This window comes from Onychomys torridus, chromosome 14 (assembly GCF_903995425.1).
Source record: "Onychomys torridus chromosome 14, mOncTor1.1, whole genome shotgun sequence".
Classification (NCBI taxonomy): domain Eukaryota; kingdom Metazoa; phylum Chordata; class Mammalia; order Rodentia; family Cricetidae; genus Onychomys; species Onychomys torridus.
This window is the reverse complement of record NC_050456.1, coordinates 68,356,080-68,379,665: the sequence shown is the minus strand read 5'-3', so window position 1 is coordinate 68,379,665 and position 23,586 is coordinate 68,356,080. Positions and strand designations below refer to the sequence as shown.

Here is a 23,586-nt window from a genome sequence, read left to right as displayed (position 1 = left end):
ACTCAAGTGTGTATGCATCACCAGAAAGCTCACCCTAACTTGGGTTGTGACTCCCCAAACCTGCAGCTCTGTATATTTCTACAAGCTTGCTGCAGCTCCACAGTTGGGACATCTCTCTTTCCTGGGATGTCTAGTCAGTCTCTACCCTCTGCAACTGTTACTCCCCCTTACACAGTTGGGTGGAGGCATGCAAGAATCTTCCACAATTCTGTTCTGGATTTGTACCCTTTGGTTTACCTACTGAAACTGGTGAGCCAAAGCTTGCCCTCTGGAGGAAATGTTTTAATTTGGACAGAACATTATAATTTGGAGAAATGTTCCATGCAACATCATATAAATGCCTCATATAGTTGTGTGGGACATAATAATTATTTGTGGATTATCTGAAATTCAAATTTAACTGAGCATTTTTTCTAGCAGTCTTACAAGTTGACTGGGCTAACATGTCTATATTATATAGCAATATATATTTATAATAAACCATCTTTTATTTAAAACAAACTCATTGTTCTAAAAGTTGGAGATTATAATATTGGGGAAATTAGGCCCTGATACATTTTACTAAAATGGAATTAACCTGAAAATGTTACAGGATGTAATATGTGGTGTATTATTTTGTTATGGAATCTATTCATAAGTGGCATTTGGAAGTATAACATCACACACTGCTGTAAATACCCAGAGGGAGAAGAGGAGGAATATCTGTTATAGAATATTAGTTTAAGCCAGGTGGTGGTGGTACACACCTTTAATCCCAGCACTCCAGACGCAGAGCCAGGCAGATCTCTGTTAGTTTGAGGCCAGCCTGGGCTACAGAGTGAGTTCCAGAAAAGGCGCAAAGCTACAGAGAGAGACTCTATCTCAGAAAAAAAAAAACAAAAAAAGAAAAAAGAAAAGAAAAAAAAAAAGAATATTAGTTTAAGATGTGTTACATTTGTTTATGCTATGTAATATTTGTTTAATGATGCAAAGATATGTTGCATTCTTTTATATTGCATTTACATAACTCTGTAAAGCTGTGTTACTTTGCCTGCCTAAAATACCTGATTGATTTAATAAAGAGCTGAATGGTCAATAGCTAGGTAGGAGAGGGATAGGCAGAATGCAAATTAAAAATAAATATAAACAGGTTGATTTAAGTTTTTTTATTTAATTTAATTTTACATATCAGCCATGGGTTCCCCTGTCCTCCCCCCTCCCGCCCACGACCCCTCCTTCCTCTCAGCCCTCCCCCCCATTCCCATCTCCTCCAGGGCAAAGACTCCCCTGGGGATTCAGCTCAACCTGGTAGATTCAGTCCAGGCAGGTCCAGTCCCCTCCTCCCTTTACTCAGGCTGAGCAAAGTGTCCCCACATAAGCCTTAGGTTCCAAACAGCCAGCTCATGTACTAAGGACAGGTCCAGGTCCCACTGCCTGGGCGCCTCCCAAACAGTTCAAGCTATTCCAACTGTCTCACTTATCCAGAGGGCCTGATCCAGCTGGGAGCTCCACAGCTTTTGGTTCATAGATCATGTGTTTCCATTAGTTTGGCTATTTGTCCCTGTGCTTTTTCCAACTTGGTCTTGCCCTGGAGGAGATGGGAATGGGGGTGTGGGCTGGGGATAAGGCAGGGGGTGGGAGGAGGGGTGGGCAGGAGGAGGGAGGACAGGGGAATCCGTGGCTTATATGTAAAATTAAATTAAATTATAAAATAAAAAACTTGAAAAAAATAAAAATAAAATAAACTTGAAAAAGTCTTCACAGAGGATTAAAAATATAAAATTATATTTACCTATGCCATCTGTGGGGTCTTCTAAGCAGTATTGTTATTTTTCACATCTGTATTAAGTTACTTTTTATATCTTTGATCTGAATCTTAGTTAAAGACTGTTCATTACATTACAGTCCTTTTTAAAAATATGTGTGCATTCTCAAGCACAATTCTGGCAGATGTTTTGTTTGGTTGGTTTGATATTTTTCCATATGAAGGTTGAACCTAAGCCTGGAAGAACCTAAGCATCACCAGCAAGTACTTTACCACTGATCTGTATCACCAGCACATTGCCTGTGTTTTTCTATGAGAATCAACAATAAAGCATCTTGTTCAGTTCAGTCAGAACAGTTGACGCCTTCCCTGCTTTTGTTTCTCAAGACAAGATCTTACAGTCTGCCATGAAGTTACCACCTTCTTGCCTCAGCCACTCAAGTGTCAGGTACCCACAGGACCAGCAGAATAATTGAGTTCTAGAAATAAAAATTAGCTGTTTTGGGGGCTGGAGAGAGGGCTCAGTGGTTAAGAGCACTGCTGCTCTTTCAGAGGCCCTAGGTTCATTTCCCATCACCCACATGGCAGCTCATAGCTGTCTGTAACTCCAGTTCCAGGCAATCTGGCATCCTCATACAGACATTTATGTGGACAAAACACCAATGAACACAAAAATCAATAAATCTTTTTTTTTAAGTTACCTGTTTTAAGCTCATGAACACTGAGTTTTATAAATTCCTAGGTTTCTCTATTTCAGTCAAGTGACATGAAATTAATAGCTTAATATTTTTCTGAGATATGATCTAGATATAGATATAGCTCTGGCTGGCCTGGAACTTGCCCTGTAAACCCATCTGACCTCAAACGCACAGAAATCCACCTGCCTCTGCCGTAAAGCACTGTGATTAAAGGCGTGTGCTACCATACCTGGCGTCAATTTTGTTGATCACCTGTAGAAAGCACTGTAGTTAGTGTTAAGTTTAAAAAAAAAAATCTTCAAATTCTATTTCCAGTATTTTTCTTACCTTCTCCTATTGCTTTTATTATTACCAGTCTGATACAATGCTATGTAGACTGTAGAATAAAAATAAATAAAAATTACATTTTATGGAAAAATACATGGGTAGCCTTACAAAAATCAATGAATTACCATTAGCCTCCATTATACATACACAAATTAAAATCTGTCTCTGTAGATAGCTCCAGACAACTGTAGTTTTAGCAAGTCTTCCACCATAATTACAAAATGCAATGAAAATTGAGAGAGAGTCTAGAGGACTGTGAATTATAAGCATGCCTAAGAGACCCGTGTGGCGGTTTGAATGAAAATGGCCTCCATAGGCCTATAGGAAGTGGTGTTATTAGGAGGTGTGGCCATGTTGGAGTAGGTGTGGCCTTGGTGGAGGAAATGTGTCACTAGGGGTGAGCTTTGAGGTTTCAGATGCTCAAGCCAGGCCCATTGTCTCACTCTCTTCCTGCTGCCTGCCCATCCAAATGTAGAACTCTCAACTACCTCTCCAGCACTGTGTCTGCCTGCATGCCAACATGTTTCCCATCATGATAATAATGAACTAAACCTCTGGACTGTAAACTAGCCCAGATGAAATGTTTTCCTTTATAAAAGTTGCTGTGGTCATAGTGACTCTTCACAGCAATAGAAGCCCTAAGACAACCATTTTTAATGCAGTATTGTTTGTAATAAGAAAAAACTGGTGATGTAACTATCTATACATAAAGAGATAATCAAAAGCATATAAATACATTCCATCAAAATGAGAAAATACAAAAAAATGAGAAAATAGACATATAATAGAGAACTGAACTCAGAGAAATTGAGTAAAAAAATAAAGTTACAAAATATATTAGGACAGGGTCTGGAAGACTGTTCAGTGGATAAAGCATTTATTGCAAAGGTTTGAAGACTGGCATTCAATCTACAGAACCCACACAAAATCTGAACAGATGGGGCAATTATCTCCTAAATACTAGCACTTGGGAGACAAAGAAAAGGGATATCTTAGGAGGGGAAGAGCAAACTGGCTAGCTGTACAAGACAGAAATCAGGAGCTCCAGGTTTGATGAAAGCTCCTGCCTCAATAAATAAACTGAAGAGCAATCAAAGAAAATACACACCATCAATTTCGGCCTCCATGTACATGTGCACCCCACATACATACATATACACATACATACATGCACCCCACACACAATATATTTTAAAAATAGAATATTAAGGTTGGTGAGATACTTCGGAAGGTAAGAAGTACTTGTCACACAAGCCTGACAACCTGAATTCAAGTCCTGGAGCCCATGATGGAAGAAGAGAATTGAGTCCCAAATGTTGTCCTCTGAGCTACACACACACACACTGCGATATGCCCCACCCCTACATACACATCACGCTCATGTGTATAAATAAATACACACATACATAAAGTTTAAAATTAAAAATAGAGTAGGAAGGGCTAGAAAGATGGCTCAACAGTTAAGATCACTTGTTATTCTTGTAGAAGACTCAGGCTCAGTTCCTAGCACACACAGCTACCAATAACTACCTTAACTCTAGTTCCAGGGGATCTGATGCCCTCTTCTGGCTACTGAGGGCACCAGGCATGCTTGTGGTGGACATACATATATGCAGACAAAACACTAAAGGACATAAAATAAAATAAATGAATCTTTAAAAAGATAGAGTAATACCATACCTAAAATTCAGAAAATACACAAAGCAATGCTATGCAATGCTATACACTCTTCATGCATGCATAGAGAGTAGTAAAATTATAACAGAAAAACAGGTAATGAGACTGGAGAAATAGTTCAGTTGGTGAAGTACTTGTCTTGCAAACATAAAGACCTGACTCCAGTCTCCAGAACACACCTAAAAAAAGATGATTGAGTGATCCTTGGTTGTAATCTGAAGACAGGAAGGCATCAATTAGGTGGATTCCTGGGACTCATTTGTGAGCTAATCTAGGCTATCAGGAAGCCCCAGACTAATGAGAAAGCCAATCTCATAGCAACAAGGCAGACAGTGCCTAAGGACTGACACTCAAGGTTTTCTTTTGGCCTCCATGTGCATTGTAGAAGGACACAGACACACAGACATACTCACACAAACACACACACACACACACACACACACACACACACACACACACACACACAAACACACAGAGACCTAGCAATTTTATGCATTTGAGTACAGCTTGGGAATGGGAAAATGAAGGGAAACAGAAAAGTTTTCCATAGTATCTATATTTGATTTATTTAACAAATGTGGTGGTATTGTGTTCCCCACAATATTGTGCACCCTAATAAGTTTATCTGGGGTCAGAGAACAGACAGCCACCAGAACAGAGCCAGAAATAGTGGCTAGAAAATGGGTCAGAGCAAGCCATAGCAGAAGTTGGGCGGTGGTGGAGCACACCTTTAATCCCAGCACTTGGGAGGCAGAGCTAGCCGGATCTCTGAGTTCAAGGCCACTTTAGAAACAGCTAGGCATAGTGACACATGCCTTTATTCCCAGAAACCCAACCTTTAATCCCAGGGAGTGGAGGCAGAAAGGGAAAGATTATATAAAGCGAGAAGACCAGACTAGAAGCTTTTGGCTGGTTAAGCTTTTAGGTTTGAGCAGCACAGTTCAGCTGAAAGCGATTGGGATGAGGACTCAGAAGCTTGCAGTCTGAGGAAACAAGACCAGCTGAGGAACTGGCGAGGTGAGGAAGCTGTGGCTTGTTCTGCTTCTCTGATCTTCCAGCATTCACCCCAATAACTGGCATTTGATTTTATTAATAAGAAGTTTTAAAATTCCTGCTACAAACTAAAATTAAAGTATTTAATGCGAAGAGTATAGCTTGGTGGTTGAAGGTGTTACCAAGTCTATGTGAGACCTTGAGTTTGAACCCTAAACTAGAAAAAAAGATCTGAAAGTAGACTGACAAAATACTGTGCCTTTTTTACTCTCTTATTGCTTTCTAAATTAAAATAAAATGGACAATTATTCAATAATAATTGAAGAACCAGCTTTGAGACTCTGATGTTTGGCTAACATATGCTACTTTTGAGCATTAAAATATGAATCTAAAATCACTTCAAGTGCTGAAAATTAAATCTAAACTATTGAGATACACTGAATTAATGTTTCATGTTTATAATTGTTGAGACACTACAGAAGTACTAGGACAGTATGAAGAAATAGGATTGGTCTGTTTGAGGAGCTGAGAGGACCCCTTCTTGCTGAAGCACAGAAAATAATGGCATGGTTGGTGCCCCCTGAGTTTGGAAAGGCTGGCAGGGACTGTGGGACTGTGGGGGCTTTTTACTAGCTATATCAAAAAGGCATCAACTGAGTACATTGAGTAGGAAGGTGATACATTCTGACTTAAGCTTTGGAAAAGGTCCCAGGGTTGGGTGCTTGTCAGCCAGAGACCTACTCTTGGGGAAGGATGGCAGGAATGGAATAAAGGCCATGGCTAGCAGCTGTTGTATCACCATGCCCAAGAGCTGCCTGTAAGCCTCAGGCTGTGGTGCGTACAGTGCAGAAGGTGAGCAGTAGCAGCCCAAAGAATACACTCTGTAAGGAGAGCAGATGGGATTCCTGATAGCCAGGGGTGAGGGAAGTGGGGCATCAAGGATGAACCCTCTGCTTCTTCTGGAGCAATCAAGTAGAGCAGTATGAGTTCCTGGAAGTTAGAGACAGGAGGGGCAACACAAGGAAGTGGGAGTCAAGGAGAAAGGTGAGTGTGTGGTTCTAAGTCTTCATTCACAACTAACCTCACAAGAGATGCTTAAAAATCCTGTCTGTACTGCCTCATCTCCAATACAGACTGCAATAGACCCAAGCTGTGTGTAGATGTAATTCTTATTTTTTTTTTTTTTTGGCAGTTTTTGTGGTTTTATTTAAACACAAATAAAACACACACGCAAGCCATCTACTCGTTTTCTTCGCTGCGTAGCCTGGCGTTGGGATTGGTGGCTCTGATGGCCAGCTGTGCTGCTCTTTCCACGATGGCTTTTCGGTTCTTGGAGGAAACGTGAGCCATCTCGGCACAGTAAGATTTGTTGCACAACAGCAGCACTTCCAGCTCCTTGACATTGTGGACCAGAAACTTCCGGAAGCCGCTAGGCAGCATATATTTGGTTTTCTTGTTGCTCCCGTAACCAATGTTAGGCATTAGGATCCGGCCCTTGAATCTTCTCCGCATCCTGTTGTCGATACCTCTGGGTTTCCGCCAGTTTCGCTTAATTTTGACATATCGGTCTGATTGGTGCCGGATGAACTTCTTGATCCTCTTTTTGACGATCTTGGGCTTCACCAGAGGCTGGAGGGCAGCCACCTCCCAGGCAGCGCTGAGGAAGAAGGAAACGTGTAGATGTAATTCTAAACGGTCTTATTAAATAAGAAACATAGAGCCAAATAAAGAGTTAAAAGCCCAGAGCAGTAGCTAAGAGCTAAGACCACCTTCTCTTACCACTCACTGTTGTGCTTTCCCTGAGATAGAGAGAGAGACGTTATTCCTGTGTCCTGTCTTTTTATTGACTTCCCGTTCTGTCTTCTCATTGGTTCTAAACCCAACCACATGACTTCTTCATCACTGCATGTCTATACAGATCTCCAGGTCTCTATGGTTGGTACTGGGATTAAAGGCATGTGTCACCATGCTGGCTATGTCCTTGAACACACAGAGATTTTGCCTGCCATGTTATCGGATTAAGGGTATGTGCTACCACTGCCAGACTTCTGCTTAATGGCTTGCTCTTAGCTCTGATCCCCAGGCAACTTTATTAACATACAAATAAAATCACATTTCAGCACAAATAAAATATCACCACATCTCCCCTTTTCTATTTTAATAAAAAGAAAAAAGGAAAAAGTTATGACTACTATAAGAAAAACTATATATAAAAAGTACAATAACTATATACAATATACACAAGCAATAAATACCTGAACAATGCCTAGTTCATTTGCATTTGACAAATTCAGAGAAAATAATTCCATTATCTATCCTATTTTGTTAAGTCTAAAATGTACCTGGTTCACTTTCTATCCTAACTTATATTACTAACAGAACTGTTTTATAATGTCTTTCAAATTTATACTCTTTAGTGAGTTTCTTTTCTGAAATTCTTAACAAGGAAAACTATAACTATAATTATCTAATCTTTAACTATAACTATCTAATCTTCAACTTCCTCAGAGACCTAAGAAGGAAATACTACTACCTAAAAATATAAAAACAGGAAGTGCATGCAAGCAGCTTCCAAAAAAGTTGTGAGTTGACAGAAACAGCCAGCTGCCTGGACAGTCATCCAAGATTTGTCTGCAACGTTAGGGCATCATCTTCAGCCTATAGGCTTAATGTATCTGACAGACTCATTTGTGAAGTAGAATGTCAACAGTTTGACCTCACATTTGGTGAGAGTAGTCCATGTACCAGAAACACCTGAATTCCACTAGTGTCCTATCATGATTCGGGGTTTTAAATTCTGGAAATTGTTGATTTTCTTTTTTAATTCAGCTGTCCATTTTTCTTGGCTCTGTGTGTGTGGCTTCATCTCAGCATCCATTCTGCTCGGCATTCCTCTGTTAAATGCCAGTCTACCATTGAGAGGTTAGACTCCGTCAGCTTAGTTACTCTTTTAAGAATAACTGTTTCAGTTGCTGTTCCACTGCACATCAGAAGCCATCAGTCCACTGCCTGATCAGCTGCCTTCAATGAAAGGGGCATTGTACCTTTTCCAGATTGTAAAGGCCACTTCAGGGATGGTGCCATATTGTTCTGGCCTCAGAAGATGCGTTTTGTTAAAGCCATAACCACACTTGTCTTGGCAAGAATCAGTAGTCCTGTGTTTCTTGTCCTGTCTGTCCATTTTGTCCTGTTTGTCAGCAGTTGATTCAAGGACACTTTGTTGTTCAGTGGCTAACTTTTGCCACAGTGAAAGTTAACGTCATATGCAGTTTCTTCAATGCCCATATTTTCTCTGAACTAGACTGCTACTGCCGGGAGCTGATATGTCTCATAGTCATAAAAAAAGAAAAAATTTCTAAGTTATTAAAACATTTTTAATTTATTTTATACTTTAATTTTACATATCAGCCACAGACTCCCCTTTCCTTCCTCCTCCAGCCCCCACTCTGCCCTCCCCCCAGCCCACCACCCATTCCCATCTCCTTCAGGGCAAGGACTCCCCTGGGGATTCAGCTCAGCCTGGTAGATTCAATTGAGGCAGGTCCAGGCTCCTCCTCCCTTCACCCAGGCTGAGCAATGTGTCCCTGCATAGGCCCCAGGTTCCATAGCCAGCTCATGCACTAAGGACAGGTCCCTGTCCCACAGCCTGAGGGCCTCCCAAACTGTTCAAGTTAATCAACTGTCTCACTTATCCAGAGGGCCTGATCCAGTTGGGGGCTCCTTAGCTATTGGTTCATAGTTCATGTGTTTCCACTAGTTTGGCTATTTGTCCCTGTGCTTTTTCCAATCATGGTCTCAACAATTCTCGCTCATACACTCCCTCCTCTTTCTCGCAGATTGGACTCCCGGAGCTCCACCTAGGGCCTGGCCGAGGAGCTCTGCATCCACTTCCGTTAGTCATTGGATGAGAGTTCTAGCATGACAGTTAGGGTGTTTGGCCATCTGATCACCAAGTAGATCAGTTTCGAATGTTGAACCATCATTGAATCCCTGGGACGAAGCCTACTTGGTCATGGTGGATAATTTTTTTGATGTGTTCCTGGATTCAGTTAGCCAGTATTTTATTGAGTATTTTTGCATCAATGTTCATGAGGGAGATGATCTTTCTTTGTTGCATCTTTGGGTATCAGGGTAACTATAGCCTCATAAAAAGAATTTGGTAATGTTCCTTCTGTTTCTATGGTGTGGAACAATTTGAAGAGTATTGGTATTAGCTCTTCTTTGGAAATCTGGTAGAATTCTGTGCTGAAACCATCTGGTCCTGGGATTTTTGGTTGGGAGACTTTTAATGACTGATTCTATTTCCCTAGGGGCTATTGGACTATTTAAATAGTTTATCTTGTCTTGATTTAACTTAGGTATGTGGTATCTATCCAGAAAATTATCCATTTCTTTTTGATTTTCCAGTTTTATGGAATAGAGGTTTTTGAAGTATGACCTGATGATTTTCTGGATTTCCTCAAGTGTTAGTTGTTATGTTCCCCTTTTCATTTCTGATTTTATTAATTTGGATGCTCTCTCTCTCTGTCTTTTGGTTAGTTTGGTGGATAAGGGCTTGTCGATCTTGTTGATTTTCTCAAAGAACAAACCCTTTGTTTCATTAATTTTTTGTATTATTCTCTTTGTTTCTATTTTATTGATTTCAGCTCTCAATTTGATTATTTCCTGGTGTCTACTCTAAAATCACTGCACACAGATGATGCACAGACATAGATGTAGGCAAAACACCCATACACATAAAATAAAGATTTTTTTTTTTAAAAGGAACTATGCTGGGGTGGGCATTTCCTAGCATTCACATTTACCTGGTTTTAATTTCTAGTGCCCCAAGGGCTAGGAGAGAGGCTATGTCATTCTTTCTCTTTTGCTCCTGGAGTCATCTATCTATCTGTCTGTCTACCAATCTGTCTACCAATCTGTCTATCTATCTATCTATCTATCTATCTATCTATCTATCTTTCTATCATCTGTCTGTCATCTAACTATCTATCATCTATCTATCAATCTGTCATCTATCTATCTATCTATCTATCTATCTATCATCTCTGTCTGTCTCTATATCTCTTTTGTATTTTTTGAGATAGTTTCTCATTATGCAGATCTAGCTGGCCAGGAGCTTGCTATGTAGACTAGGATGGCCTTGAACTGACAGAGATCTTCCTGCCTCAGCTTCCCAGAGCCATGCAGCATACCTGGGATTTCTGAGGGCCAGGAGGAAACCTGTTCTTTCTTTTTCTTTTTAAAAAATATTATGGCCAGATGGTGGTGGCGCATGCCTTTAATCCCAGCACTCGGGAGGCAGAGGCAGGCGGATCTCTGTGAGTTCGAGGCCAGCCTGGTCTACAAAGCCAGTTCCAGGAAAGGTGCAAACTACACAGAGAAATCCTGTCTCAAAAAACCAAAAATAAAAACATTAATTAATTAATTAATATAAATAAGAATATTATGTATTTACTTTTATGAGTATTTTGCATATATGTGTGTCTATATACAATATGTATGCCTATGGAGGCCAGAGGAGGACATCAGATTCCCTGGGAATGGGAATGTGGGTCCTGTGGAATAGGAGTTAATGCTCTTTGCCACTGAGCAATCTCTCCAGCTATACCCCATGTCACCTCCCCCATACTTTCTTCTCACCACTTTATCTTATACATACTCAGAGCTGAGAAAACTAAAACTGCCATTTTACAGCACCAAGTTCCCATCAATAATTAAGGCAAAAGGGTAAGATGGTTCACAGATGGATCTGGAATCCTATATCACATCTGTCTCACAATGATTAATGGAGGAAAGCACCGGAGAGAAGGAGAGTCATCCTGTAGAAGACACAAGCTGATAGAAAAGCTGGCCCCTGGCCTTGTTATATGACATCACGAAGCTGCTCTTTACCTTTCTCTGGCTGCCTAGCTCTTCTCTGCGCTCTCTCAGCTGGTGGTTTAGCACTCTGCTCAGCTCTAGAATTCTGCACGACCTCCTAAGATCAGACTTTGCTAAGAAACAGATTCTTAGACCATGACCTCTCTCTTCCCACACAAATCTTACAAGTGTTCACTCTCAGTTTAATTAGCTCTGCATGGAGGCTGAGAAATGGCATTGACCTTTACCTAGTGCTCCGAGGAAACAGTGTTCCCATTTAGTCAGGGCTAAACAGGAAGATTCTATACTTGCTCTTTTTAAATTTGTATTGATTTTTTAAAAACAGCTGTGCCTGGCAGCTGGAGAGATGACTCGGTGGTTAAGAGCACTGGCTGCTCTTGTGGAAGGCTGGAGTTCAGTTCACAATACCAACACTGAGATGCTCACAACTACCTATAACTCCAGCTCCAAAGGATATACATATACATATACATATACATATACATATACATATACATATACATATACATTTACATTTACATTTACATTTACATATATACATATACATACATGCACACTTACACATAAAAATGAAACAATGGTTAGGGATTTTACTCAGTGGTAGAGCACTTGCCTAGTAAGCACGAGGCCCTGGGTTTGATCCTCAGCTCAAAAAAAAAAGAGAAAATGAAACAAACCTCTAATAAAGGTAGTGTCTGACTACATAGGCCAGGTTGGCCTGGAATTTTCAATCCTCCTACCTCAGCCTCCCAAGTGCTGGAATTATTGGTGAGTATCTTGCCCAATGCTCAATCTATGTCACCAATTCTTCATATTTTCTTTTGGTCCAACTTCAAATACAAATAGTATAAGTAAAAGATAAATTCCACTGTATGGTGTGGTGGTGCCTTGCCACCCACTTAGTGCAGGCCCAGCAAGTTCAAAGCCAGTCTGAGTGACATGAAGCCCTGTCTCAGACTGGTCTCCCTACCTGCAAAAAAAGAAAGTTAAATCCAATTATATTAAATTTTAAAGGTCAGTCATATAAACACAAAACAAAACTAGCACAGGTCTTTAGTACAAATATCTGTATTTGTTGTCTACAGTCTGTATGTCTGTACAATTACCATAAAGTTGGTATGATGAGACCTGCTTTCTACCAAATCAAAGTCCATTTCATAGCCAGGTTGTGCAGGTCTGTGATTCCAAGAACTCTGGAGGCTTAGGCAGGAGAATGGCAAATTCAAGGAAAACCTATCATATATAATGAGTCTATAGCCAACCTTGGCAGCCTTTTCTTAAAATAAAAGAAAAAATAAATAAAAGTTTAAAAAAAATTAAAGACTGGGAATATGGCTGAGCAAAATGGCTCAGCAAGAAGAAGTGTTTGCTACGATGTAAACCAGACAACTGAAATTCAGTCCCTGGAACCCAAGACGGGACAGGAGAACCATCTTCTGAAAGTTGTCCTCTTAAACTCCACAGACATATATTGTATTGCCACACTCATTCATACACATCATACACACAATATGTTAAATAAATAAACAAACAAACAAATAAAAGACTGTGAATATGGCTTAGTGGTAGATTGCTAGACTAGCATGGGAAAAGCCCTCATTTCAATCCCCGTTACTAACAAAGGAAGAAAATCCATTGCATAAAAGCACTGTATATATTACCAGCAGTTTTTTTTTTCATATGTGCATGTGTGTGTGTGGTGTGAGTATGTGTATCTGTACATGCAAGTGCATAGCATACATGTGGAGGCCAGAAGTCAACATTGGGTATCTTCTCAATCCCCTGGAGCTGGAGTTACAGGCATGTGTGAGCTGCCCAGTATGGATGCTAAGATTCAAACTTGGGTCCCCATGATAGAAGCAAGCACTCTTGCTGAGCCATCTTTCCAGTCCCTTCTGGAATCTGTCACTGAGCCCAGAGCTCACTAACTGGCTACACTGGCTGGCCAGCTGGCTCCAAGAATCTGTGTATCTCCAGTCCCTTGGTACTGAGAACACAGGCATAAGCCACTTGGATTGTCTTTTAAAAGGATGGGTGCCAGGGATCCAAACTCAAGTCCTCATGCTTTCTCAGCCAGCATTTTACAAATGAAACTGGGAGAGCAGCTCACTATAACTGGCTGGCATGCACCATCCATGAGTTAGAGCTCTAGTACCACAAAACAATAAATAAAACACAACCTATCTAGATCCCATTTATTCAGTCCTGAAACTGTATTTCTACCCTCTTTGAAAGGAGATCACCCAGGTGTGGTTGTGCAAGCTTTAATCCCAGCACTCTAGAGGCAAAGGCGGGTGGATTTCTGTGAGTTTGAGACCAGTCTGGTCTACAGCAGGAGTTCCAGGACAGCCAAGGCTACACAGAGAAACCCTGTCTCGCAAAACCAAAAAAGAAAAAAAGTAGACTTGATTATACAGATAACAGTCTGCTTCCTGTTGCTGTGTTGTACATTACCTCCAAAATCAGTGCTCTGCCTGTAATCCCAGTACTCGGGAAGCAGAGGTAGGAGGATCTCTGCGAGTTCGAGGCCAGCCTGGTCTACAAAGCGAGTTCCAGGACAGCCTCCAAAACTACAGAGAAACCCTGTCTCGAAAGACCCTAAGTAAGTAAGTAAATAAATAAATAAATAAATAAATAAATAAATAAATAAATAAAAATAAAAAAAATAAATTTAAAAAAAATATCAGTGCTCTGGAGCAGCTGTTTTGATGTGCTTTGGACTTTATGGATCCGGAACGGGGAAGGCTTGGCTGGGCAGTCCCTGGCCTGAGGCCTCTCCTACAGTTACAGTGAAATAAATGCCAGCTGCACTGTTCTCGAATGAAACACTTATGGTGACAACTGCTGATAGCTGTCATCTGGAGCTCAGCCAGGGCTCTCTACACCCGTGCAGCCACAGGAGGCCTTTCTGGGGGTGGCACTTGTTGAATCTTTCCATGGTGACTGGCTTCCCCACAGAAAGCATTCCGACAGAAGCAGGCCTCAGCACTTGCCCTCTGTGACCTAGTCTCTGATGTCAACAGAATCAATCCTGCTTCACTCAGCTGGGCACACACAAACAAGTTGGGGGGGGGGGGGGATCTGCCAGGTTTGAGGAGCAAGGTTGGTGGTGCTGTTGCTTTTGTTTGCTTTCATTTGTTTGGTGGTTTGGGAGGATAGGTTTTAGAAAGTTCAAGGCCTGCCTGGGCTACAGAGACAGGGTCTGATTGTTTAGTTCCTGCTGGCCTCAAACTCACTATGTAGTCCTTGATGTCCACAAATTCAAGATCCTGTTGCCTCTGCCTGCAAAATCCTGGGAGGTATGTGCTACCACAGCCGTCTGGAGACTAATTTGTTGTTGAGATTCTAATAAGGCATAGGATGGCCCATATTTGCTGTGAAGCCAAGGATAATGTTAAATATTGGATGTTTTTTCCTTCAACTCCCAAGTGCTGAGGCATACTCCACCATGCCTAGTCTTTGAGTGTTTGGGATTAAATCCAGGTTTTTGTTCATGCTAAGTAAGCATTCTGTCAACTGAGCTACATATTCACTCCCAAGACTCCATTTGTTTGTTTGTATTTTGATTTTTGGAGACAAGGTTTCTCTGTGTAGCCCTGGCTATCCTAGAACTCACTCTTTAGACCAAGCTGTCCTTGAACTCGGAAATCCTCCTATCTCTGCCTCCTTAGTGCTGATATCAAAGGCATGCGCCAACACTCCCGGCTCCAAGACTCCATTAAAAAAAAAAAAAAAAAAAGATTTATTTTATGTGTGTGTGCCTGAGTGTGAATAAATATATATGCACCATCTTTGTACAGATCACCTGTAACTGAAGATACAGGATTGTGAGCTGCCCAGTGTGGATGCTGACAACAGAATGTGTGCTCTCTGCAAGAACAGCAAGTGCTCTGCAGCGCTCTCTCTCCAGCCCCAACCAAGAGTCCATTAACCCACAGAAATCCATCTGCCTCTGCCTCCCTGAGGGCTTGGAACAAAGCCATGCACTATTACAACCAGGAGTCTTTGGAAAATGTCTTAGAGCCCTTGAAAAATGCCAAAGAACATGAAAGTAACTTATTTTTTTAACATTTATTTTGTTTCTGTGGGAGGCAGAAGGGTGTGTGGCTGTCAGAGAACAATTTGAGGGACTCCATTCTCTCCTTCCGTCATGTGGGTTTCAAGGACCAAACGCGGGTCATTGGGCTTAGCAACAAGTGCCTTTCCCCACTAAGACATCTCAAGACCCTTTGAGCGTAACTTCAAAATCACCTTAGGTGTTTGGAACTAGAAAGACAGCTCAGCGATTATGAGCACGTGTTTCTCTTGGAAAGGACCCAGGTTTGTTTCATCACCAATATGGCAGCTCACAGCTGCCTGTAATTCCAGTTACAAGTGCTCTAACACCCTCTTCTGGCCTCTAAGAGCATCAGGCACACACATGGTGCACATATATACATAGCAGACAAACAACACATTAAAATAAATCTTCTTTTCAAAAAATCCTCTTAGCCAGGCAGTAGTGGCACACTCCTTTAATCCCAGCACTCTGGAGGCAGAGCCAGGTGGATCTCTGTGAGTTTGAGGCCAGCTGGTCTATACAGCAAGATCCAGGACAGGCACCAAACTATACAGAGAAACCCTATCTTGAAAAACAAAATCTATTATGAGAGATAACCTGAGCCCCCACAGAATGTTCTACTTACTTTCTTCTTAAGGGTGCAGATATTTATTTACATCAAGGATGGAGTCGTGGGTGCACATGATATGCACATCCCTACTACCCTTTTCCCTCAGTAACAGTCAGAGAAATGTAGTCTCTATATCTGACTGGCATGAGTTCTGTCAAGTACAACCCTAGCCACTGTGACCAGATATTGAAGTACTGGATTCTTCAGTTGTTTAAAGAGCATCATATTAGCCCCAAATGAAAAAATCAGCAAGAGTATTTGGAATTACAAAAACCAGGTCACAATCAGTAGGTTATTTAAAGATAGCTAAATAAAAATGATCTACAGTACAGTGATGGTTCATTCCTGCAATCAGGAGGCAGAGGCAGGAAAATGGAGCTTCCAGGATGGCCTGGTCTATATAGCAAGACCATGTTGATCTGTTTTTTAAAAAATCAGTACTTTCATATCCACCATCCTTGTCACTTTGGATTATCAAAGGTGGAAAAGAAGCCAGATGTGGTAGCACAGGCCTGTAATACTAGTACTCTGAAAGTAGAGATATGAGGACCAGGAATTCAAGGTTATTCTTGACCACATAGTGAGTTTGAAGCCATCCTGGACTACATGAGATCCTGTCTCAAATCAGGGAAGAGAAATGAGTGCATGGACACTTGTATACTTAAAAAAAACACGTTATTTTTCTCTTTGTCAATAATAATAACAATAACCCACCGCAAAGTAATACTTCAAAATAAGAAGTTCTCTGTCATCTTTAAACCAAAGATGTTAAACGGAACACAACAGGATTGGGAGAATAGTAAAGTGCTAGACATAAAAGAAAGTTGAGATTTAGCCAGGCGGTGGTGGCACACGCCTTTAATCTCGGCACTCGGGAGGCAGAGGCAGGTGGATTTCTGTGAGTTCAAGGCCAGCCTGGTCTATAGAGGAGTTCCACAGGCTCCAAAGCTACTCAGAGAAACCCTGTCTTGAAATTCCCCGCCCCCCCCCAAAAAAAAAGAAAAAGTAGAGATTTGACATGACCTGGAAAGGATCCAATTCTCCCTGATGAAAGCAAGAAAGATATATGAGCATTTTTGCTGATTAAGGCCTTCTCAAAACTTGAGCAGGTGCAAACTTTATTTACTGTTTTTGTAGGGATCAAACTTACTATGTAACCAGAGATGACCTTGTACTTTTGATCTTCCTGCCTCCACCTCTGAAGTACTGGGATTAGATATTAAGCTTTTTAAATCTAAAGAATGGATTGTTTAGAAATTTATCTATTGCCTGAATGAGTTCCAAGTTAGGTCACTAACCTGGGGTATGTAAGACCTGTCAGAGAAGGAAAGGGGAGCAGAAAGAAAGGAGGAAGTGGGGAAGGAGAGGATTTAAAAAGTGGGGGGCTGGGGATATAGCTCAGTAGCAGAGTGCTTGTCTAGTATGCACAAGGCCTTGCAATGGAACCCCAACATCATAATTAAAAAAAAAAAAAAAAAACACTTGGGAGGCAGAGGCAAGTGGATCTCTGAGTTCAAGGCCAGCCTAGTCTAAAGATCAAGTTCCAGGACAGCCAAGGAAACACAGAGAAACCCTGTTTCAAAGAAAAAAAGGAGAAGAAAGAGAAAAAGATAGATAATAATACTCAGAAAATACAGGTAGTGGCCTATCATACATGTCAATTTTTTGTTTGTTTGTTTGTTTGTTTTTTTTCGAGACAAGGTTTCTCTGTGTAGCTTTGCGCCTTTCCTGGAACTCACTTGGTAGCCCAGGCTGGCCTCGAACTCACAAAGATCCGCCTGCCTCTGCCTCCTGAGTGCTGGGATTAAAGGTGTGTGCCACCACCACCCAGCACAAGTCAATTTTATTATTATTCAATAAACTGAACAACATATTCCCATATTTTTGTGTATATATAATACTTAGCAGATAGGTTTTAGACTACTCTGATAAACTTATCTCTTGATGACAGGAAACTTGCAACTAAAAAGAACAAAATGTGGCAAGTCAGCCAACCAGTCTACCTCTGGAACTTTGCTTTTTACCCCACAGGTGAACTTAGTACTGCAAATAATCTAGAGGAGGAAGAGTTGGCTGTGTGCACCATGATGGAAGGCAAAAGATTGCTTCACATTCCTCTAATCAAACATCTCACGTGCCCTACTTAGCTTTAATTGTCAACTTGATACAGCCTAGAGTCATCTGAGAGGAAACACTCCATGGAGGAATTGAATAGTCAGACTGCCCAGCAGGCATGTCTGTGGGGATTGAAGTCTGTCTGTCTTGATTGATAGTCCATGTAGGAGCACCCAGCCCACAACAGACAGCAACGTTCCATGAGTAGGTTGTCCTGGTCTTTACAAGAAAGCCAAGCATGAGGAAACAAGCCAACAAGCAGCATTTCTCCAAGGTTTCTGCTTCAGGTTCCTGCTTTGAGTTCCTGTCCTGATTACCCTCAACAATAGACTGTAACCTAGAAGTATAAGGGAAATAAATCATTTTCTCTTCTAAGTTGCTTTTAATCAGAGTTTTTTTTTTTTATTTAATTGTGTTTGTTGTTATCTTTGATACTGTTTTCACAGCAACAGAAAAGAAAATAGAATATAGTTTTGTTTTGGTTTTATTTTGTTTTTGAGCCAGGGTTTCACCATGTAACTTTGGCTGACCTGGAACTTGATATGTAGGTCAGGCTTCCCTTGAACTCAGAGAGATCTTCCTGCCTCTGCCTCCTAAATGCTGGGATTAAAGGTATGTGCCCACCACACCAAGTTTAGAATGTATTTTTAACTTTGTAAATTGCTGCAAGCCACAGGAAAATGTAATGGAATCCAGCTACTATCACAAAAGCTACTACTTGGAGAGGTCAAGGACTTTTCCAAAGGTCAAGCCATGACTTAAGTGTTGGTGATATTTTAGCATATATATATATATGCTGGTTCGTACAATGCTTTTCTTGTGTGCTATGTATGCTTCCAAGAACTCTTAACAGTGTATTTATCTAAAACACCCATCAAACATCCAAGGCCTAACGATCTCCTGAACTAAGGTAACACCCTCATGGAAACCCCAGTCTCCTAGGTCAGGCGGATAGCTTTATTTCTTGTGCAATTTAAGCTGAGATCCTCCTTTCTTATACAGCCTTACTAACATTATAGACTCCTAACATTTTTACCTAACCACTTTTAGGAATGTAGTTTGAACATATAAATTCCCCTTTTCTGATATATTAACAGATTTTTAGCTCTCAGTTGACCTCTTCCTTTACCAATCCCTTTTTGGGTTGTAAAATAAAGTCTCACAGTCACTGCATAAGGAAATATCTGGTCTGCCTTTATGACCCTATAAGAATTCAAGGCTGGTGACCTGGCTGGGGGGGGGGGAGGATTGCTATTGCTTGGCTTTATAACAGAATATCTCAGAGACTTGGGGAGAACTGAGAGGTATAAAGAGACTTAGAGGAAGATTTTGACTAGAGACCTTGAAGATGGAAGATGAGGAAGAGCCAGATGGGGAAGTACTAGGTAGGTAAGAATAAGATGACAAGAACCCTGATGAGGCAGAATTAAGATGAGAGAATTAAGATAGAACTTAGAGGGGACAGCAGATAAAGGTAGAGAGAAATCAGGCAAGAAAGGAGTTAGGCACAAGAACAGATCTGAAGCTGTGTAAATAGGATTTTATTCCAGAAGAATAAAGTAGATGGTCAAAGAGCTTGGTGTACTTACATTTATTTCCCAAAATTAATTCTCACCATTCGAGGCCTCTCTTCTGCGCCCCTGGGAAGAATATTATTAAGGCTGGCCTATAATAATATTTGAGAGTAAATTATTCACATTACTGCCAAATTATCTCCTGTGAACTATTTCCCATCCCCAAACTGTCATGTGACTTAAAAATTCCAGTTACCCATGATTCCTCCCTTTTCGGTGTTTAATTGATGTATATTCCTCTTGACTGTGTACCTAAAATCCTAAAATAGCTTTTTTTTGTCAGCTCCTTTCTTTTCAAAACTCCACTTTAGTTATTACTGACAGCTTCTAACTGGCTATTTCACAGTATTTATGAGAGTCTCCCACACGCCATTAGTGTTAATATTGTGACCTGCCCCTTGGTGCTACCCTGTGTCCTGATGTAGAAGCCTCTTCTTAAGGAAAAACACCCCTTTCTCACTCTCTCGCTCCACTACCACCAAGTGTGCACCTCTCGACCTCTCTCTCTCTTTCCCTCTCTCTTTCTATCTTCTCTCCCTCTTTCCCACCTTCTCTTCATATCGCTATTATAATAAACCATTTCCACATGGACATAGCATCCAGGTTGTGAATGTGCACCCACAGCCGTACCACCATGCCTGCGTGGAGTTGGTCACCCCCCAGCCTGACCGCTGCACCCACTGCAGCATACCAGCATGGTCCCCTGCATGCATAATTCATAACAAGTAGCTTTCCTTCTCTCACCCATCTGCAATAATATCCAGAATTCCACTTCTAAAGTGTACATCTTTATTTATAATAGTGGCAACGTGCGAGTGTGTGTGTGTGCGAGTGTGTGTGTGTGTAACGAAATTTATCATTTCAATAATTTGGAGATGAAGGCTTTTAGTTATTTGGAACAAGGTTTTTATTTTTAACTTTTAAATTATACCTTTAATTTATATGTGCACATGTGTGTATGCACCCACATATAGAGTCAATTCTCTCTTTCTGTTATGTGTGTCCTGAAGGGAGCAGTTTTGGTTCAAGACATCCTGAGACCAAGTTCTCAGCACAAAGAAGATTTGTTTGCCCCAGAGGGACACAGATCAGGGAATAAGAGACCAAGACAGGAGGTAGATGATGAGGGAGAATGGGGACGTGAAGAAGGGAGAAGGGGAATGGGTATTTGTTCTAGGCGGTGTGGGGCACAAAGGACTGCCTCTGGATGAAGAGGAGACAGATGTGGCCCATAGGCACATGGCAGTTTATAAAGGTAAAAGGGGAAATCTGTGTTAGGATGAGTTGGTTTCTTTTGACAGAGTATGTTAATTAAGGTGGCCAAAAGGGGCTTTGATTGCTGGACTTCAGTACTTGGATAGCTGGACCTTGGTAGCAAACCTCAAGAGGAGAAAGTGACCAAATAAGGGAATAGACCTTGATGGCTGGCTTTAGGAATGTGATCTATCAGTTTTTAGCAAGGCAGAGGGAATGGGGGAGAAGGGCAAGGCCTGACAGAGCCATGTTTGCCATGCTCAGGCCAGCTAGAGTCCCAAGGATCAAAGAAAGAGTACCAGGCTTGGTGGCAAGCACCTCTACCCACTGAGGCACCTCTCTCAGCTGTTATAGGTAATGTAGGAGTTTGCTGCTTCAGAAGACCCAAATTTGGTTCACAGCACCCACAACTGGTGACTAACAACTGCTGCAACTCCAGCTGCAAGGGATCTAATGCATTCTTCTGGCCTCCATGGGCACTTGCATGTATTCACTCTGAAACACACACACATAAATAATAATAAAAATCAAAATTTTTAAAAGATTTATTTATTATGTATACAGCATGTATGCCTGTAGGCCAGAAGGGGAAACTAGATCTCATATAGTTGGTTGTGAGCCACTATGTGGTTGCTGGGAATTGAACTCAGGTCCTCTGGAAGAGCAGTTAGTGCTCTTAACCTCTGAGCCATCTCTTCAGCCCATAAAAATCAAATTTTAAAAATAAATATTTTTGTATATACTGAAGGTATCCAGTTGGATGTCATAAGATACACATATATATGGCAAAATGACTAAGATGGTAAAGCAAATTAACATGCCCATTAGCGAACATAGTTACTCATTATCTGCTCTGTGGCAAGCACAGCTACAACTCTTCCCATGCCTTTTCCCAGTCCCTAGTTGATAACTACAATTCTACTCTCTGTCTCTATAAATGCGACTATTCTTGGCATCTGGAATATTCTCTTTGTGTCTGCTTTATTTCACTTAGCATTATGTTTTAAGGTTCGTCAATAATGTGGCATATATCAGAATTTCATTCCTTTTAATCTAGGTGCTGAGATTAAACCTAAGGCCTTGTGTATGGTAGATTCTATAATTGAGCCATACTCTTAACCCTCTGTCTTAGGGTTTCTATTGCTAGGAAGAGACACCATGAGCATGGCAACTCTTGTAAAAGGAGACATTTAATTGGGACTGGCTTACATTTCAGAGGTTTAGTCCATTATCATCACGGTGGGACATGGGAACATGCAGGCAGACATGGTGTGGGAGTTGAGAGTACTACATCTTGATCAGCAGGCAACAGAAAGTAAACTGAGATACTGGACATGGCTTGAGCATAGATGAGACCTCAAAGCCTGCCTCTACTATGACACACTTCTTCCAATAAGGTCATACCTACTCCAATAAAGCCACACCTCCCAATAGTGCCACTCCCTTTGGAGGCCATTTTCTTTCAAACTACCTTACCCTCATTGTTTTCTACAACCAAATAACATTATATTGTATGTGCACATATTATTTGTGCTGATTCCAATGTTTTATTTATCCATAGGCCTTTGTGTTGTTGGTTTTTTTTTTTTTCATCTTTTGGCTATTATTAATGATGCTTCTATGAACATAGGGGTACAAATATCTTGGTTTTAGTTCTTTTGGATCTATATCTACAAGCAAAATTGCTGAGTCATTCAACACAATTCTGTTTTGGGCAGGGCATGGTGGTGCACGCCTTTAATCCCACCACTCAGGAGGCAGAAGCAGGCAGATCTCCGTAAGATACTAATCTAGTCTACATAGTGTCTTCCTGGCCAGCCAAGGCTGTATAATGAGAGTCTGTCTCAAAACAAAGCAAACCAAAAAACAAAACCAATTGTGTGTGTGTGTGTGTGTGTGTGTGTGTGTGTTTTAAATAAAACATCCTGTTTCCAGCTGTACCCCAGGGTTTCTCCACTGACAGTGCTCAGGGAGCCCAACATTTCCAGATCCTGGAATACCCACTATTTTCCACTTTATGGATAATAGCCTCCCATAGGTATTAAGTGATATCTCATTGTGATTCTGATGTGTATGCCCCTAAAATTGATGTTTATCAACTTTGTAATTGTAAGTGATTTTTGTTCTTGTAGTTTTGAGACAAGTTAACCTCATACACATCCAGCTTTTTCTTTTTATGTGAGTGCTACAATCTGAACTTGGGTTCTCATGCTTATACAGTCGCCCCAGCTTATAAGTATTATTTTTCTATAAATTACTGCATGTTTTTATTTGTATATGTGAAAGTTAATTAACATATGTCTAAATTTAATTTTCCATTGCATAAAAAATAGACAAAATTGAAGGCCAGTTAGATGGCTCAGCAGATAAAGGCACTTATTACCAAGCCTGATGACCTAAGACCTGTCCCCAGGACCCAAATAATGGAAAGATATACCCAACACACACACACACACACACACACACACACACACACACACACACACATACACACACACATACTCTCCAAATGTGAAAAAAATGTCTGGGGCCTGTTGTAATCCCAGCTATTCAAGAAGCTGAGGTAGAAAGGTCACAAATTCAAGGTCTGTGTGGTCTACAGAGCAAATTCAAATCCAAACTGGGCAATTTAGTGAGAGTTTGTCTCAAAATTA

At 40.9% G+C, this 23,586-nt stretch overlaps 1 protein-coding gene across 1 annotated transcript; it reads right to left on the bottom strand.

Annotated features, from left to right (window-relative positions):
- Positions 1-6,678: 6,678 nt before the first annotated feature.
- On the bottom strand, positions 6,679-7,448 carry LOC118595283 (60S ribosomal protein L32-like). Its single transcript, XM_036205646.1, has 2 exons — positions 7,442-7,448; positions 6,679-7,136 (listed from the first exon to the last, which is right to left on the bottom strand). The coding sequence occupies exons 1-2, from the start codon at positions 7,446-7,448 to the stop codon at positions 6,679-6,681; spliced, it is 465 nt and encodes a 154-aa protein (XP_036061539.1).
- Positions 7,449-23,586: the final 16,138 nt, after the last annotated feature.